This window comes from Lutjanus erythropterus, chromosome 3 (assembly GCF_056507025.1).
Source record: "Lutjanus erythropterus isolate fLutEry1 chromosome 3, fLutEry1.hap2, whole genome shotgun sequence".
Taxonomy (NCBI): domain Eukaryota; kingdom Metazoa; phylum Chordata; class Actinopteri; order Lutjaniformes; family Lutjanidae; genus Lutjanus; species Lutjanus erythropterus.
The window spans coordinates 38201142-38219889 of record NC_139319.1 but is presented as its reverse complement, the minus strand read 5'-3'; the positions used below and the strand labels follow the sequence as shown (position 1 = coordinate 38219889).

At 40.0% G+C, this 18748-nt stretch overlaps 2 protein-coding genes across 2 annotated transcripts in view; both read right to left on the bottom strand.

Annotated features, from left to right (window-relative positions):
- LOC146330525 (complement C3-like) overlaps nt 1-5121 on the bottom strand; it is an 84745-nt gene extending 79624 nt beyond the window's left edge. The window contains exon 1 of the mRNA XM_084716079.1: nt 5030-5121. Within this exon, the coding sequence (XP_084572205.1) occupies nt 5030-5106 (77 nt within the window). The 5' untranslated portion in view covers nt 5107-5121. The remainder of the gene's footprint in view (nt 1-5029) is intronic.
- A 9355-nt stretch (nt 5122-14476) lies between these two features.
- Nucleotides 14477-18748, bottom strand: part of LOC146330524 (complement C3-like) — a 55960-nt gene continuing 51688 nt past the window's right edge. Inside the window, exons 30-31 of the mRNA XM_084711527.1 lie at nt 14994-15138; nt 14477-14762 (exon numbers count right to left, since the gene is read on the bottom strand). Of these exons, the coding sequence (XP_084567653.1) occupies nt 14621-14762; nt 14994-15138 (287 nt within the window). The 3' untranslated portion in view covers nt 14477-14620. The remainder of the gene's footprint in view (nt 14763-14993; nt 15139-18748) is intronic.

Below are 18748 nucleotides of genomic sequence, written 5' to 3'. Positions count from 1 at the left end.
TCGCAGTTTCAAGACAATTTGACAATTTTGCTGAGGCTGTAAATTAGTCGTCAACCTCTGAGCAGTAGCCACCTGTACTTGCGTTGACTGCTTGCTAGCATAGTTAGCATTCTTTGTGGCAAAATGACGGCTGATATTGTATTCTTTGAAAACCGCAACAGTTTCTTGGCATATCGGACATACAGCCGTTGATCGGACTTCAGTAAAAAAATATTTTGTTGTCCACTCCTTATTAAACACTCGGCATTCACTGTCAACTTTTCTTTTCTTTGGTACACTCATGTTTACAGAAGGGCTTAAAGGACAAAGCAAAAAAGTGAAGCAGAGTAATACACCACACCCCAACAAAGGTCAATGTGTCTGGAGTGCGACATATATTGGGAAAACGTGGGCATTGCAGGGAAAAGGCAAAATGAATGAGGTTTAATAATAATATAATTTAATTTAATAATATAATTTGGACAAGTTCGGGCCGGACTGAAAAGCCTATTGGACCATATATGGCCCGCGGGCCGTAGTTTGCCCATGCCTGCCATAGACAAATAAATTTAATTGGCATTTGAAAGGGACCACAAATTAAATCATGGCATATGCTGTATTAGTTAATATAAGATTTAGTTTTCATGCGAGGTAGTGTATGGTTTGTCGTTCTTATATGCTCTTACGGCCAAGCATACCGAGTGCTTTAATTAATTGGTTAACAAGCACAAAGCGCCATAAATTCAAACAACTCTAATTATTAATGGACTTAAAACATTAACTCGTGGCTCTACCATCTGAACTAGACACGACACAATTATTAATACCACCAGGTAACACTAAAGAGGTCAGGTTATAGGTCACATACATTGGAATTATGTGCTTCTCTTCCCAGAAGAGAAAATGTGCAAATTTTGGGAAAATATAAATCCCAACTCTTAACCACATCACACTGTCTAACATCACAACAGGCATTTTTGCCCACCCAATGTTCAACCCAAGTTGGCAGCCATGCATAGTAATGTAGAGTTCTACTGACGTGCCTTCTCCACTTATTAGTCAGAGGCCAACAATTTTTTATTTTTTATTTTGAGAGCAATTTGCCCCAGAATATGAATGCATTTTACTTCTATCTTTAATTTTTTTATAACTGTTCTATAAATAACATATTACACTCAAGGGTGAGCTTTAATGTCATTATTAGCACTTCAGTAACGCAGTCTGGACTGAGGCGCAAACAGGATTCCCCCAAAATGTGCCTCCAAATGGTTCCCATTTCCTTGGAAATAAAAAAGAATTTAGATGGATAAACAGCACAACAAGTAACAGGAAAAATATCTATTTTGGATTTTGGGGTGAACTGTCCCTTTAAAAACAGGTTCATTTCCTGGGATTCCTGCAAGTAATGTGCTTCTTTTCCCAGGATTGAAAATATTGCATTTTCATTCGGCGCTATATTTTCAATGGTATTATCTGACCTTATTCATATAGAAATGTTCTCACAGAGGCTGGTGTGTTTTTCAGCACTGACGGAGTATTGAAACTCACCTTTGCTGTTGGGGGTGTAGAGGGTCTTGTCAGTCTGGATGAAGATGTACCCGGACTGGAAGGACACTAAGACGACTTTCTCCAGCAGTCGGTCAGGGAACTGAGCTTGCAGGTACACATACTGCTTCATGTTGGGATCCCTACTGAAGTCACCAGCAGGGATCTAAAACCAGTATGTGGAGACACAGGCAGTGCATGAGGAGCAGGATGAGGCTGATCTCTAATTTATGGTCATGAAAGAAAATGAAGTAACAAGTAACAAGTAACAAAGATTATACAGATACATAACAGTATGGTTGACAGCATTGTAAAGGTACTTCATTACTGTTATTTGTCCAAGCTCCTGGAAGTTATTTGCACTGGTAAGGGTCACAGACGTGGATGCCAGACTTGCTGTTTTGGTTGGATGGTTCATCACCTTAATTTCGACACTGATGTCTCCTCCTGTGCAGTCTTGACACTCCACAAAGATGTTTTCTGCTGTTCCAACCCGCAACAAGTTGGGAGCAGACATTACCTTTCTGCAGAGCAGCAGTGAGAGACAAAGACAGAGATCATTCTGTTGTAATTGTGCAGAAAGAACTACATGCTGTTTAGGATGTATTGACAAACATGTTCCTTTTGTTATATGCATTGTAGGCACTGTAAACCACAACCATAACCAGAGAGGCACTCCCAGAGCTCAGAGCTCTGCCAAGGCCATTACACCTACTGTATCTCACAAGGTTAACTAAAGTCAAAAATAATGTGTGTCCACCCCATAATTCAAATCTGCTACAAAATTGAATCGGTCCTTCTTTGGCCACAAAGAACCACACAGTTTATCAATCAAGACAGTAGTTTTTATGTAACTCTGCAGACAGACACACAAACAAATGGCATCAAAAACACAACCTCCTTGGTGTATACAATGGATGGTTGTGACTATTTATACACATGATTTGCAGATGTATTTATATATTTATTTGACAAAGGTTTAAGGAGTGATCTCTAAGAGAAATGGTTCCCAACCGTTTTCAGCGTAAAATTAAGAGCAGCATGCTTGTCACAGGGACTGGCCTTACTGAGCACGTGTGCAAGTTTTTAAATTTTGTATATTTGAAAGATTTTTATGTGCCTGTAGTGGGTAACATTTCCAGTATTTCACAATTACAATGATTGAAATGAAAAAAATTAAAAATTAAAAATGTTTTGCTTATCCCTTTAATTATTTGCGACCCTTTAGGTTTGCCTTGGGACCTTTTGGTGGGTCCCGAACCAAAGGTTCAGAACCTCTGTCTGATGATTAAGAAGCTGGACCCCATTTTCTCACGTTTCTGTGTCTAAATGACAATTGGGGACAACAATTTTTGAAACTGGTCCAGCATCAAGAGAGACTGCTGCAGCTGGAAAAAGTGAAACTGTAAGATACGATGAAATCCTTCCGGGAAACTGCACACCGTCTACAAGTGCTTGTTTTGCTACAGACAAGGTCAGACTTTCATTCTAAGTATCTGACAATGTAACTGAAAAGATCCCTACAGGGAGAGACCTTTTTTTTAAAAAGTAAGATTAACCAGACACAAGTACTTATTGTTGCTCTCACCAATCTAATCAGACTCCTTTTAAAAGAACAATTAGAAAGAATTTGAACATCGCTGTCATCTGCCTTCAAACTCGACAGTAACAAATTAAAACATCTTGGATCGTCTTTTCAGTGTTTCAACAATCACCAGCTCTGGTTTGGTTGAAATAAATCCTTTACCGTGTCTGTTCAGTGTCCAGTGAGAGGCAGGACCTTAGTTTCAAGCAATTGTTTGATGGATATTTTTAAATGTGCATTGTTTTCTTTTCTATATTAGCCTCCTTCAAATTTTTAACGAGATTAATTTACTTTATGGGTCATTTTAAAACACTGCAATGCATAGTGAGATGTCTGTTGAAGTTGCCTTTCTTCTACTCACAAAAACAATAACACACACAACAAAAAGTATAAAGAGCAAACGTGTAAATAAATGATAATCATAAAAACAAAACTAATACTGATGGTGGCATGCTGAGAGTTAATTTAAGAATCTGGAGATACAGATAGAACGGAGGTACAATTTCTTTTTGAGGACCTAAAGAATAAACTATTGAAGCTTTATATTCTATTTGTAAGGTGCCACTCTGTCGTTTTGTTAATCCAATATAAATCCAGAAGTATTGTGACTGAAGTTTGTCATCAATTAGGCAGTGAATTAATTTCCTCCTCATGTCCTGATGGGTTTAATGGCTGCACAGATCACCTTCGTCTATGAGGCAACCTCCACATTTGCCTCTTTTCAAGAGGTACATTGACACAAAACCTCCTTCTATATTGCAACGTTTGTTATAATCAGAAACTTTTGTCTCTTGACTCTTCTTCTTCCGGGTTTGATTCTGAGTAGTGCCCTCTAGTGGACGTGTTGCAATATGGACGATCTATTTTTGCATGTAAAAGGAGCATAAAAGAGCCTTTAAAATACCTAAAAAGACACGTAAAACATAACAAGACAAAAAGACATTAAAGATGTGACAAGACAAAAGACAACATAAAACAAGTGACAATGGAAAAAAGCAAGAGACAAAAAGTATTAACAAGACATAAAACTATGCAAAACATGTAACAAGACGTGACAAACAAAAGACTGCTACTTTTTACATTTATTTTTTGAGTACATTTCAGAGTCTGTACCTTTTCACTCTTAGTTCAGGAAAGAAGTTAAATCAGTACTTTTACTTTAACAAGTATCTGTACTTATACCTGAGTAAAGAATGTGTGTATTTTTGAGACCTTTGAAACATTTCATCATGGTTCTAGATTCTGTTTACTGTTTCAGGTGTATTGCATCACTGAGCAAACTGAACAAAATTTAGACCAACTTAGTGGAATCATTAAAAAATGAAAAGAGAGGAAAAAAAAGACAAAGACCACATTGCCTTGACACACGTAACAAGAACTGCAAACATTATGTAAGACACAGGGGAAAGAGGACTTTGCAACCTGATTATAAATGCAAAGAACACCTGGTTTAGTTTTGTCTCTCTCTACAGTTTAACCAATGACAATTTAAGTATCAGGAAGCAGTTCAAACAAACAAACTATGTTTTAGCTATGTTGTGAATGAATTCAAGCTCAGTAGCAGTAGTGGCTTGATCACACAACACGCCTGAGCAGTGTGTGATGGCACCACTGCTGGAGAGCACACAGGCTGTGGTGTCCACACAGGCTCTGGTGTCCACACAGGCTCTGGTGTCCACACAGGCTCTGGTGTCCACACAGGCTCTGGTGTCCACACAGGCTGTGTTTCTGCTGCCAGGCGGCTCCTCAAAGTTCTATCAGTCTACATAGAGTTTGCAGAAGAGCTTGAAAGAGAAGAAAATAGTTGTTTTCTGAAGGCAATCACTGATTTTCCCCCTAAAATGAAAACCAACTGGTGACGCCATGCACATGTGCCATCAAGCATGTGGTGTGAATCAGCTGTAATGCTGGTCTACTCACAATGGAGCTCCATCAGCCAGACAAGTGAGTGAGGCAAAGGCCAGAGAGGCCACCATCCACAGCAGAGTCCGGCTCATCCTCCGATCTGATCCTGATCTGCTGTCAATGATGACTGTCGCTCTGCAGCACTGTCCCTTTATCCTCCTGCACAAACAAACACAATTTCCCAGCAGCAGTTGAGAAACTGTTATCTCTGCTGTGTGGAAAAAGATAAACAGCATAAAATCAATGAGGGTTTACATGTTTGATTAACTTCTAAACATACACTTTACTGGAAAATGAAGGTTCTCCTGCACTTGCAAGGTTTTCTGAAATGAAACCTGTGTTTTCTTTCTGTTTTGTACTTGATTTGGAAATTTGAAATTTCATGATTCTCATTCTGACCCTGGGATGCTGAGGGGCAATATCAGGTCAACAAATTTTATAGGCCAAGTTTCACACAATGGGGCACCCCTATAGCTCAGTTGGTAGGGCGTGTGCCCCATGTCGTGAGGCTATTGGTCCTCTGCAGCAGCCGCTGGTTCGACTCCTGCCTACGGCCCATTTGCTGCATGTCATCCTCTCTCTCTCTGCCCCTTTTCCTGTCATGTCTTCAGCTGTCCTATGATTAAAGGCAAAAAGCCCCAAAAATACTGTATTTTCCGCACTATAAGGCGCACCTAAAAGCCTTTAATTTTCTCAAAAACCGACAGTGCGCCTTATAATCCGATGTGCCTTATATATGGATCAATATTGGTTAATTATGGCTACCGTAGTCAGGGGGCGTCGCTGAAGTAACAGCGGTAAAAACGGTAAAGGGGAATTCCAGTCCCACACCACTTGTGTATGTATAAAGACCCCAAAATGGCACCTTTCAAGAGACACGCTTACGACGCAGAGTTCAAACTCAAGGCTATCAGTCACGCAGAAGAACATGGGAATAGAGCAGCAGCCAGAGAATTCAACAACTGACTGACTTATCTGGGCCCCGTTTCCCAGAGCCTTCGTAGCGCTACGTGCGTCGTAAGTTGTATTTTAAGGTCTCCCTTAAGGTTGTCCCAACTCTGGGAAACAGCCCGTAACCTTAAGGGAGACCTTAAAATACAACTTACGACACATGTAGCACTACGAAGGCTCTGGGAAACGGGACCCTGACTGTTTTGTTGACATTCCCTTTAGCGCAGCTCCATCTAGTGGATGCATAACGCAACCCCAGCCACTATAGTAATTTCTATTCTATGCGCCTTATAATGCGGTGCGCCCTATATATGAAAACAGTTTTAAAATAGGCCATTCATTGAAGGTGCGCCTTATAATCCGATGCGCCTTATAGTGCGGAAAATACGGTAATCTAAAAAAAGTTTCACAAAATGGTCTCACCACAATGAACTGGCTAATATGGGCATCCCTTCCCTGTAGTGCTATTTATCCAGATCTAGATTGTTTTGGTGTGAGTTGCAGAGTTTTGTAGATATCAGACATAGAGATGACTTCTCTCCAATATTACAGGACTAGATGGCACTCGGCTTTGGTGCTCAAAGAATGAAGTTCCTACATAAAACTGCTCCCAACAATAAATGTGGATTATCTTGATTAACTGGGTCATGATTTCTAGAAAGAAACACTGGTGTTGGGTTTTTCAAATGTGTTTTTTACGTGCTTTGAGTACCTCAAGGTGACTGCCATTTACTCCCACTATATTTAAGAGGAGGTAGACATCTCTATGTCTGATAACTTTACAACTTGGTAACTCATCAGCTGTGCCAAGTGCTTTGATTAATTCATGGGGGAGTTTTGACCGAGCATGCCTTAAACCAATCAGAAAGTCAGCTCTCATTACCTTAAAGAATCAGGTGTGCCAGGTTTGAATGTGTGGAGTCGATTATTTCTGTAAGTACACGGCCGCTGCTGGAGGGTTCACATGCACAGCCGAGGCGCAGTGGAGGCGCAGGGTGCACAGCTGCAGCACCTCTGACCTGCTGGAACACAGCGAATTAAAGACATAAAACCTGTTTTTGTGGGGAAAAAAAAGCCCTGATTATTTTTGTACATAAATAAGTTGTTGCATTTGGTTCACTCTCATCTCAAAGAAAGGGATACAGATTGTGCAGGCTACCTAATCATCAGCTCAGCTGGCTGAAGCTCCTGAAGAAGGAGCCAGTGGGCAGGAGTGGAGGAGAGCAGTGAGAAGTAGGGGAGAGAAATGGTGAGAGCTAAACCAGTCTGGCCATGAGGCGTCCTCCATCCCCTCTTCCTCTTTCTCCTCATCCTCATCTCCTCCTCCCATCCACGCTCTTCCGTCCTGCTAACACCACTGTGGATGGAGGAAACAGAATCAGAAAGTGCATCTCATGTTTGATAACCTGTGAACAAAATTAAACACAGGTTATCCAGTGGGTAAATACAACCAGCATCAGGCTCTGACAGAACACGTGTTTTTCTCCCAGGTCAGGTCTCGTGTTCTGCTATAAAACCTTCTATGTTAAAGATCATAATTGTTTAAACCTTGTTTCTCTGGATCCCACTAAACATATAGACATAAACACTTCCGTTGCTCCAGCTGTCATGTGACTGATTTGTTAAAGAGGATTTGACAGCTGTGATCCCCTCCTGTGCACACCTCGCAGGTCTATTGACATTTATTAGGCTTTATAATTAAGAGAATAATTAATTATTCCTTATTAGTGAGAATGAAGACACACGCACGCTGTTTAACATAAATGAAAGGTGTTTTGTGATTTTTCAGCCAAGTGTGAGACACATACACACATGCTGTATTTACACTTTATTGTGTATTGAAAAATATGTTCAAAGGACAATTTACTAATCCACACTCCTGTGTGGGGAAAAGACAGACCAGAAACACATCACTATCCAACATGCAGAGCAGGCGCAGAGTTTTTACGGTGAAACAGACTAAGTAGAGAGTAGAGCTGCACAATATATCGTTTGAGCATCGTCATCGTAATGTATGTGTGCGCAATAGTCACATTGCAGGTCCTGCGATGTAGGAGGCAAATGAACTAAAAGTGTTCTCATCTAATTTCAAGGGTACCTGACACACACTGTGCACAGCGATCCACCAATCACAATCGTTCTTAATCAGTTTGCCAAAGCAGACCACGCCCCTGCATATGGAGTGAGTCATAAGATCAGTGCAGGTTAATTGTCCACAAGATGGCAGCAGTGCAGCGTAACATAAAGTGCTATTCAAGTCATCTGGTGAAAATTCCTGTACTTTTTCATATTGCAATATATATCGCAGGGTTAAAAAAATCGCAATGTCAGTTTTTTCCAATATCGTGCAGCCCTAGTAGAGAGTGATTTTCTTCAGCACTGAGTTGGCTGAAGTTGTTTACTGCTGCAGTGTGTGCTGCTCAGCCATTTTCATTTGATACAGGTAAACGCCGCTCCACTCTGTTAACATCTTAATGTCTCTGGATGATGGTAAACAGCATTCACTTCACCTTTGTCTTGCAAACAAAATGATTTAGACAATAAATCAAAACATAATTGGAAAGGCTGCTTTTTGGGAAGATCAAGTTCATCTCCCTGTTGACTAGGGGTGGGGGAAATTTCCGATTCTTAGGTGCATCGCGATTCGGACATGGACGAATCTGAATCGATTCACAAATGTCCAAATTTCGATTATTTAAATCTGTTAATTAAAGTGATACAGAACCTTCTAAATAATGTGGAACTAAGAAGCGCGGTACGCGTCATCGTCGGGACACTTTGGGACGCGCACCTGGAGCGACACGCGCACAGCGGAAAACAAACATGGCCGACCGGCAGCCACCTCGCCATGAGGTCTGAACAGCTCCTTCTAATTTAAAAGCAGCCGTGTGGAAACACTTCGGCTTCTACAACGTCGACGGCGGAAGCGAACTGGACAAGAGCCACGTTATATGTAAGCTGTGTCGAGCTAAAATAAAATACTTTGGCAACACAACAAACATGAGAAGCCGTAACTCGATTCCACCCGACGGAGGAGTCGGGGAGACGGCAGGCTGCTGTTGCTGCGGCTACTAGTGGCTACTGTTGGTACTTTCCAGTTTGCACATATTTCCAATAGTTTAATAAAATATAATCGAAATGAATTCTTATTACAAATGCGCTGTTTTTAAAAATTGCAAGTGACGAATGCTTATTCAGTGAGACAAAAAGAAATGTGTTTGTGAAAAAGTGCATCAATATACATAAAGATGCATCAATAATCGTTTTATAATCGAATCGTAGCCCCTGAATCGTAATCGTAATCGAATCGGCAGGTGCCCAAAGATTCCCACCCCTACTGTTGACTGCTGATAACTCTAGCATGTGCGTGCTGTAGACAGTCTGGGGTTTCGCCTTTTCCAGTGATGAAATAACTTGTAACCAGTGTAAGTCTTAAGTCAAAATAGTGATTATCATGTTCAGTGAAGGGCTGACAGTCATGGCGCTGTGACAGTTATTAAATTAATATGCATCAGAGCTCCTTTTGAACTTGAGGGCCAGTATTTTTTGAATTAGGAGTCTGAGTGGAGTCTATAAAATAGGGTGGAAATTGGACAAATTTTAAAAATATGCCACTATTATTGTTACTCTAATGTGCTTTATCTGTCTATTTTTCAGTTTCCGATATTTATTTTTGGTCATTAATTAATAGAATAATAAAAAAAAAATTGTTAGAATCAATCGATAAATTAATTGACAAATAATCGATTAATCATAAAAAATAACCATTAGATTACTTATTTTAAAAATAATCGCTACATGCACCCCTAATTATTGTGACTAGGTCATATGGGACCATATCAAGACAACAGTGGTGGAATAGGCAGGGAACAAACACCAAAACTAAGATTCCAGTTTAGCTTAAGAGCATACCAGTTCTCTCTCTCTCTCTCTCTCTCTCTCTCTCTCTCTCTCTCTCTCTCTCTCACACACACACACACACACACACACACACACACACACACAAAGACCATCGTCTATGAAAGTTAGGCAACAATATAGCTAACTTTTCAGTGACTATTTTCAGATTTACTTGAATGCTTGCTTAAGCAGATGGAAGCAAAGTCAATATCACAATTTACCATAATTGTGAAAATTATAACACAAGCAAGTAAACATTAATGTTATCTTAATGTTAATTAAGCAAACATTAACCCTACTACCTACCTAATACCTACGTAAGTCTGGAGCTGTCATCTAAAACACGGATGGAGAATGGAGGACTGTGAGATGCAGGATGAAGGTAATGGTAAGTGGATTAAAAGCAGGCTGGAGGCAGCTGTCCAGATGAAGTGACGCCCGAGCTGAAGACGTGTCCTCTTTCATAGAGACCAAGAAAAGTGTCCTGCTCCTCTCTGCGTAAAAGAGTACAGGACAGTTTTTTCAGTCACTTTATTCATCTCAAAGCTAATTTAGTTCTCTTACCAGGTTTGTTTGAACTTTACAGCAGCTGACAACATTATCACATATAAATACTAGCAGCACATAGTAACATTAGCTATTAAGGTACTATATTTAAATAAAAGTTAATTTTGCTAGTACACTAACGCTAATTTCTCTAGTATGCTAATACTGTAATTAGCGATTATCATATACGCTAATTAGCAATTAGCATCTCACTGTAACACACTATGTCTTGATGAAGCAGTACAAAAATACACAAAGACAAGTATTTACCTTTTGCAGGCTGCACTTTGTCACAAAGCGGTTGGAACATGTCTGACCATGACTCCTCTCTGTCATCCAACAGTCACTGGACTCCTCTACTTTGTGAAGTAGCCCGTGCATTCAGTCTACGGGGTCGCCTTTATGTCCCGCCCCTCTACCTTTCCTATTGGATGACAAATTGAAAGAACCAATGACATTGACAAAATACCAAAACACCTAAATGAGAGAGAGCACCTATGTTCTCTGGCATTCTGCTGTGAGCTGATCACAATACTCTTATTCATACAGTCAACAAACCAGTGGTGGACAGTAGTGAAGTACATTTACTTGAGTACTGTACTTAACTACATGTTTTGAGTATCTGTACTTTACTTGAGTATTTGTTTTTTTGGAAACTTCTGACTTTCACTCCACTAAATTTCAAAGACAAATATTGTACTTTTGACTCCTCCATATTTGGAGGAAGGTTGTTGTTACTTTTTGACTGAGCTTTGAAGTCAGCTGTTAGTGTTTTTTTTCTTTTCTAAAATACAGTTGGTCACATGCTGTGTTCCTCACAAAAGGAAACCAATCACAGTAGCTCCTCTCAAATGGGATTGATGTAAAAGTGGAAATACATCATCCAGGCGCTCTCTTTTTCCAGGTAGCTTTTAAAGTTGGATTGTTTTATTGGGGTGAAAAATACAGCGTAATTTATGTATATATACTGCCTCTGATGACAGAAAGAAATCTCAGTTATTTAACAGACTTGTTGAACTCCTTACAGTTATCTTCAATCTGCTTTTATGATGTGATTTTAATACAGTTACATCAGAAAATGAAAACAGCTGTCCTTTTTGTTTTTGATTGTATTTCTATGCTGAAGTTTTTTATAGGTGTTTCTATAGACTTTGTGTAGCAGAGTGGTTCTACAATCAGGTCAGTGCATCATTAGATAGTTTCAGAGATACAAGCTTCTATAAATGCATCATGAAAACAATACAGCATGTATTGAAATTAGAAAATGTACTTTGTAATTTGTACTTTTGAATACTTAAGTATTTTTTAAAAACATGTACTGCTGAATACTTAAGTATTTTTAGAACCAAGTACTCTAGTACTTTAACTCAAATGAATTTTGACTAAGCAACTTTCAGTTGTAGTTGACTAATATTTGACCAGGAGTATCTATACTTTGACTAAAGTACTGGGGTTGAGTACTTTGTACACCACTGGACCTGCTGCACCAACACTGTTGAAGCCTTCCTCTAACTTAGACCAGGCGTGAATCCTACGCCCAATCAGAAACAGCCATACAGGCCGCTTTTATTTATTTATTTATTTTTGCAGGGTGCCTAATACAGAACAAGGTGCCCAACCAAATAAAAGGGTTGGCCTGTTGTAATACCTCACTGATGACGTTACAGTTCACATATTTTTTTTAGGTTATGTGAGCTCAGAGATGATGTGACCAGTTCAAGAGCATCAGCATGTGCTGTGACTTCACAGATGATGTCACAGCTGATGACATCACAGTGACGTCACAGGTGCAGAAGTTAGTATATATAGGTCAAGCAGATGATTATAGACTAAGTTCAAGCCAACCCGCTCCCTTACAGGATGACTTGGGGGGCGGGTTGCCAACAGGCCCGTGGCTACGATGGTCGTACTCGTAGCCTGAGTGTTCCGTGTAGAACACTCATAGGGGCCTGTTGCACCAGGAAGGTCTAAGCCTTCCTCTGGCTGAACGCAACCCGTTCCCTTACAGGATGACGGTCAAGGGCGGGTTGCAAAGGGGGGTCTTAGGGGAAGATGGGACCTGCTGCACCAACACTGTTGAAGCCTTCCTCTAACTTAGACCAGGCGTGAATCCTACGCCCAATCAGAAACAGCCATACAGGCCGCTTTTATTTATTTATTTATTTTTTTTTTTTTGCAGGGTGAAGTTTATTTTCACTCGTGTTTCAACTCTCTGCAGCAACAATGAAAGAACAATGGACCTGTGGACCGGACAGATGAGAGCTCAGCGTTTGTTTTTTTAAACTTTTGGGATTAAAAAGTGGATTTATCTTCACGTTGGCTTGTAAACCTGTGTGCAGCAGCGATCACGCTGTTTACAGTAAGATAATTAGTTTGTCTGTCCATGTTGACTGCTGACCAAAGGAGAAATGAATTTGAAAGTTACAAAGTAAGAGTAAAGAGAGAAGTGATGTAAAGGAATGAATCGACTTTTTCTGGTGATCACTGAGACACACGGTGCTTTTGTACTGGTATTTTTGGCCGTGCTGCGTTAAACTGTGTCACAGCTGATTTGCATTTCCATTACTACTTAAATCGTAGCAAGCCGCACCCAAGATTGCGATTCTGGAGTGGGACAAAGCGAGCTCATCTTGCCTCCAAGCAGACTGCGGTCACGTCTCACAGACCGCGGCCAAACTGTGGCGAGCCTCACTTTCTCCCCCTCCAACAAGCGGGTGCTGTGATACTGAGCTCATGTGTGCAGGAGAGCAGAGAGAAAGATGTTTTTAAAAATCTCTTCATATTCTGCTCTCAGTGCTTCTGTATCTTCACACTGAATTGTTGTTTTGAAATGTAGCTTCCCTCCTCTGTTGCTGTTTTGTACTGTCAGGTATCAGCGTTTTTACACACAGTTGATGTCTGCTGGTCCGTGTTTGCTCACTATTGCCTCTGCAAACTGTTGTGTGTGTGCATGAAGCACATGCTGCTCGTCTGGAAGGAGGAGCTCAGGACAGAGAAAATCTAACTCAGATGTTTCCGTGTTTAGGATTTCTACCTACTGCAGCTTTGGAAAAGGCATTTGTGATGTTATGGAGAAGAACTGCACTACCCACGATTCTAAAGCGTAAAAGTGAGGTCTGTGATTGGCGGAGCTCACCGTTACCATGGAAATGCAGTGAATAGAATGTATACACACATGAAACACAAACTTCAAGATATTACAACATTTTTTGTCTTGAAAGTATAAACACTATATTAACAACAACAGTTTAAGAAGCTGTATGATTTGCATCATATTGAAGGTTAGTTTCTTCACTCAGACCCACTGCAGTGGGGGTGTGGGTGAGAAGGGGAGGAATATGGAGTGAAACAAAGTTAAACAAATATGATTTCTGTAGGGAAAGATAAACAAACTAGAGTTTGCTGATGCTATTGTGCTCACTCTCATTTCTCTGGTGTAATAAAGCCATTATTAGCAATATGAAGTCATTTGCATATCCAAGGAATCATTTTGTAAAAGTATATGAGGTTTCAGTCAATGCAGACAATATGCTTCTTCATAGATTAAAACCTATGCCACATTTTCTAAAGATAAATAATAACTGACAAAAGATAATGATACATTTTAGACTTTAAGGTAGACGTATAGAAAACGTGTCTTTATATCATGTTTTGTTTGCATCATAAAAGAAAAAAAAAAGTTTGGATTTGTGATTTTTTAAATATAATTTTTTGATATGATTTTCTGTCTAAACAGATTTAGTCATAAAATTCACAGCAATTCACCTGCATACTTCAATTTTCTATTCTGCAGTAGTTTTATAACAGCTAAAAATGCTCCCTTTATTACTGCTGTGGTTGCATTAATTGATCTATATGAGCCGTCATATATTCTAATTTGGAACAGATTTCAGGCGTTGAGCTTCCATCTATCACTCCACTGATCTCAATATTATCAAACTTTATTAAACTACAACTTCTAGTTGAACTGAAAATCATCATTAAAGAGTCATCGACATAACAGTGATCACTATTTGTCTTCCCACATAAACCAAAAGTAATGTATATAGGACAAAGACAATGAGATTAAGACCATTATATTTTAATCAATGCAGTGTAACATTGTAACTTTTAGAGCCGTGATATCTCATAGCAGGAAAAGTCTTACATAATAAGAGTAATGCAAAATAAAACTCATTTGAAAATAATATTTTGTTTCCTTGAGTTTCATTACTGCGGACATCCATAGATTTCTAGTGTCTGGACCATGTCTTCCAGGCCCAAACAGGTACGTCTGTATTCCTCAATTTGGCACTCAGCGTCTGTGGGCCAGTACTCAATCCACGTTCTCTCACCAAGCACATACTGATACCTGAGGAGAACAAAGTGTAAAATGCATTGGGTCTTTCACATGCTGGAACATGACAAAAACTGTACATTTAATTACTCTCTCACTAGTAACAGTAACACTTAAACTAAAGTACAAGAAAGGCAAACGTGATTTAGAAAGCAGTAAAACCGTCAAACTGTTTAGATGCAGACAATGTTATGATCAGGATGCACACACCTCACACACACTTATTCACTCACAGAACAAACTTACGTTCCACTTTGGTCATCTCTGTGAATATCTTTCGATGCGCCCATGATGAGGTAGGTTTTACCTATTCTCAGATCCAAAGACTCCCTGCAGTGTTGATAACTGAGGAACGCACGCGCTTTACCCTGAGGACCCACATCATAACTTACTGTAAATAAAATGAAGCAGAGGAGAGAGAGGGCATGTAAGGATTGAATGCATACCTAAAGTCGAAGTACAAAACTTTGTCGTTGTATTATCACATTTTCCCAAAGGAATCACACTTAAAGGAATAGTTCAACATTTAATCAATATGAGGCTGCAGCCAGCTAACATAGCTTAGTATCAAGTGGTAACAATTAACATGGCTCTGTCCAAAGGTAGCCAAATCACACTTACTGGCACCTCTAATTTCCGTTTGAAAAATTAAGTGGAAAGGACACTTTGCTATTTCATGTGGGGGTTGAGTACTGGAGTAGATTTTGGGCAGGAACAGTAACCTCCTGTAGTACGTGTCTGACAATGCAAGCTAAGTTTCCTGACTAGAAGTTGCTAGCTTCATATTCATATTAAGCGTATTGATATGTGAGGGGTATTAATCTTCCAAAATGCTGATTTTTTCCTTTAAAGGGCCAAGAATTGTTCTGTATGAATGGAAATGCCACTCAGATACAAAGTGCCCTTAAAATTTAGAAAAGAGAAAAACATTCTGGTGGCGCTGCTCTGCTGGTGACCCGGACTCGTGCTGCTGCCTCTTGTCTTTTAATGTTTTAATGGTTTTTATTGTCGTACTTTTATGGGTCTGTGTTGTGTGACTGCAACAATTGGACGTGGATTAAAACACCATGGCGACCTTTGCACGAGGACTCCATCTAGCACTGTTTATTTGTGAACTACTCCCCAACATGTCAAACAATTCCTCGCACATAAGCGAAGCTGCCGCTGTGTTACACTAGAGACACACCGTTTTGTCTCCGGTCCACGGGAACGACTCCACCTGTTGATCTCCCCAAGGTTGTGAAAGTACAACCGGCAAGAAGCAGGCGCAATCTGTCTGTTTGTGAATGACAGCTGGTGTAGGAACTGCACCGTGAGGGAGACAGTATGCACAGCTGACGTGGAGCTGCTGTGTGTTTCACTCAGACCCTTCTATCTTCTGAGGGAGCTCGGGAATATTATAATCTGTGCAGTGTATGTTCCCCCCAGTGGAAATGCAGCTAGAACCGTGACCCAAATAGCAGACTGTGTTCACCAGCAACTGCAACGTACACCTGGAGCCCCAGTCTTTATTTTGGAGGACTTCAACCACTGCAGACTGGAACTCTCACTCCCCGGATTTGAACAAGATATAACTTGCGTCACGCAGGACAATAGATTTTTAGATAAACGGTAACATCAAAAATGCGTACACAGCAAAACCAAAGCCTCCTCTGTCAAATTCTGACCATAATACAGTCCAGTTAATCCCAGTCTAGAAGACTATCCTTAAATGAAGTAAAACACAAACCAAGACGGTGACTGTGTGGGACAGAGACAGTATAGAGACACTCAAATGAGCATTTCTCTGCACAAATTGGGATACATTTCGCAATCTGGAAATTGATGTGGCCACTGAAACAATAACAGACTACATACAGTTTTGTGTGGACAGTGTGGGCACCAAAAAGGACATCATAGTTTATCCCAACAATAAGCCTTATATAACTAAATGTGTGAAGGACTGTATTAACAGGAAAAAGATAGCTTTTAAGAATAATGACAGAGCAGGGGTGAAGGAAGTGCAAGAGGAACTCAACCAGATGCTAAGGGATGCCAAGAAGCATCATAAGGATATGTTAGAACAGACTTTTAGGACAATGGACTCTAAAAAGCTGTGGGACTCTACAAAGGCAATAACTAACATGAACACAACCAAGACGTGCCTCATTACTGATGATGATCTGAGGAAAGGAAATGAACTAAATGATTTTTTTCTCAGCTTGACTGCCATAAATATTATTTGTCATCATTTTATGTGTTTTGTTTATATGTATATTTTTACATGATTTAATTTTATGAATATTGATTCGTTTGGTAAGTTACACCACATAGGAACCATGGTCAGTGCCACATTGCACGGGGGACACTTTAAGTTGTTACAGCTCTCCTCCAAGTCAACATGTGCAGCAGAAGAAAGGCATTAAGCTCTGCCTAAAAGTTTAAAAGAGACATTACATCGCCCACCTTTTTTTTGGAGATATTTTGTTCAAGCGGACTCATTCCCTCTTTGGTTGTGTGCAGCCAGCGAGGTATGTTTATTTCTGTGTTATGTTTGTTGTGCATATTTGTTGTCAATTTGTGTGCAACTTGAATGTGTTTATTTTGCACACTGTCATGTATTTAAACAGTTCAACGGTGGATTGATGACCATGATGTTGACAGAAGTGGAGTTCAGATGAATAAATCCATCAGTAACAGAAGAACTACGGTGTTGTCTATTTCCTGGAGGGAGTGATACTCAGGTTTGAAAAATTTGATTTTTCTGAGGAATGCAATAGTGCATTAGATACAATTTCAACTGATCCATGTTGTGGGACTGTTGTTGACCCACACAGGATTCAGTCAATTTTTAAACGTGTGTACTAAAAAAATCCACAGGCCCAGACAGTATCTCTGCACTGCTCTTAAAGGCATGTGCAGAAGAACTCACCCCAGCGTGGTGTCCCATTTTCCAGCAGTCTGTGGATTTACACACTGTACCTGCTAACTGGAAAAAATCAGTCATAATTCCAGTTGCTAAGAAACTGCTTTGAAAAATACATGGCGTCTCCGCTCAAGGCAGAGGTCAACTCGTCACTTGACCCACTCCAATTTGCTTACAGGCAGGGCAGGGGTACAGATGATGCCATTAACAGCATCACCCACCTCACTGTTAAGCACTTGGAAGACCCCAAAGCCTATGCACGGATTTTATTTGTTGATTTTAGTTCAGCTTTTAATACACTGCAGCCTCATCTTCTCATTCAAAAACTGATATTATTGATTTTAATTAAATTGTATTTTGCCTTTTTAAACAATTGAAGTCAGCAGGTCAGAATCAACAACATCCTTTCAGAGCCCAGATCCATCAGTACAGGAGCCCTGCAGGGTTGTGTCAGCTCTCCAGTCCTTTTTACACTGTACACAAATAAATGCACAAACAGCCACCCTGGGAACTTTGTTTTTAAATTTTCAGATGACACGCTATCCTCAGTTTTAAAGCTCATGTGGAAAATGTGTTATGTCGTGTACAGCAGAGACTTTACTTTTTACAAAGACTCAGAGTGTATGGTGTGGACCAGAAGATTATGTTTTTATTCTATCAGGCTGTATTGGAAAGTGTGGTCAGATATGGCATGTGAGCATGGTTTGGAAACCTAACTGTACAACTAAAATCTAAGCTGGCCCGTCTGGTACACACAGTCATGAAGGTGATGGATAAAAACGAGTACCAGCCCCTCCACTCCATTTATGAGCAGTCTGTTCTTTGGCAGGCTCAGAGGATATTGACCGAGCCATCACATATCCTGCATGTAGAATATGAGCTCTTGCCCTCTGGCAGACAATACATAGTTCCCCACTGTAAACTTAACCGATTTAAAATTTAATTTGTTCCTACCTCCATTAAACTTTTAAATAGTGCTGTTTGAGGCTGCAGGGATTGTGCAATAGTTTCATGGTGGTTGTTTTACCACAGGGTATGTGCAATATCTTGCAATGTGCAATGTGGATTATGTGCAATTTATTTATTATGTCGTTTG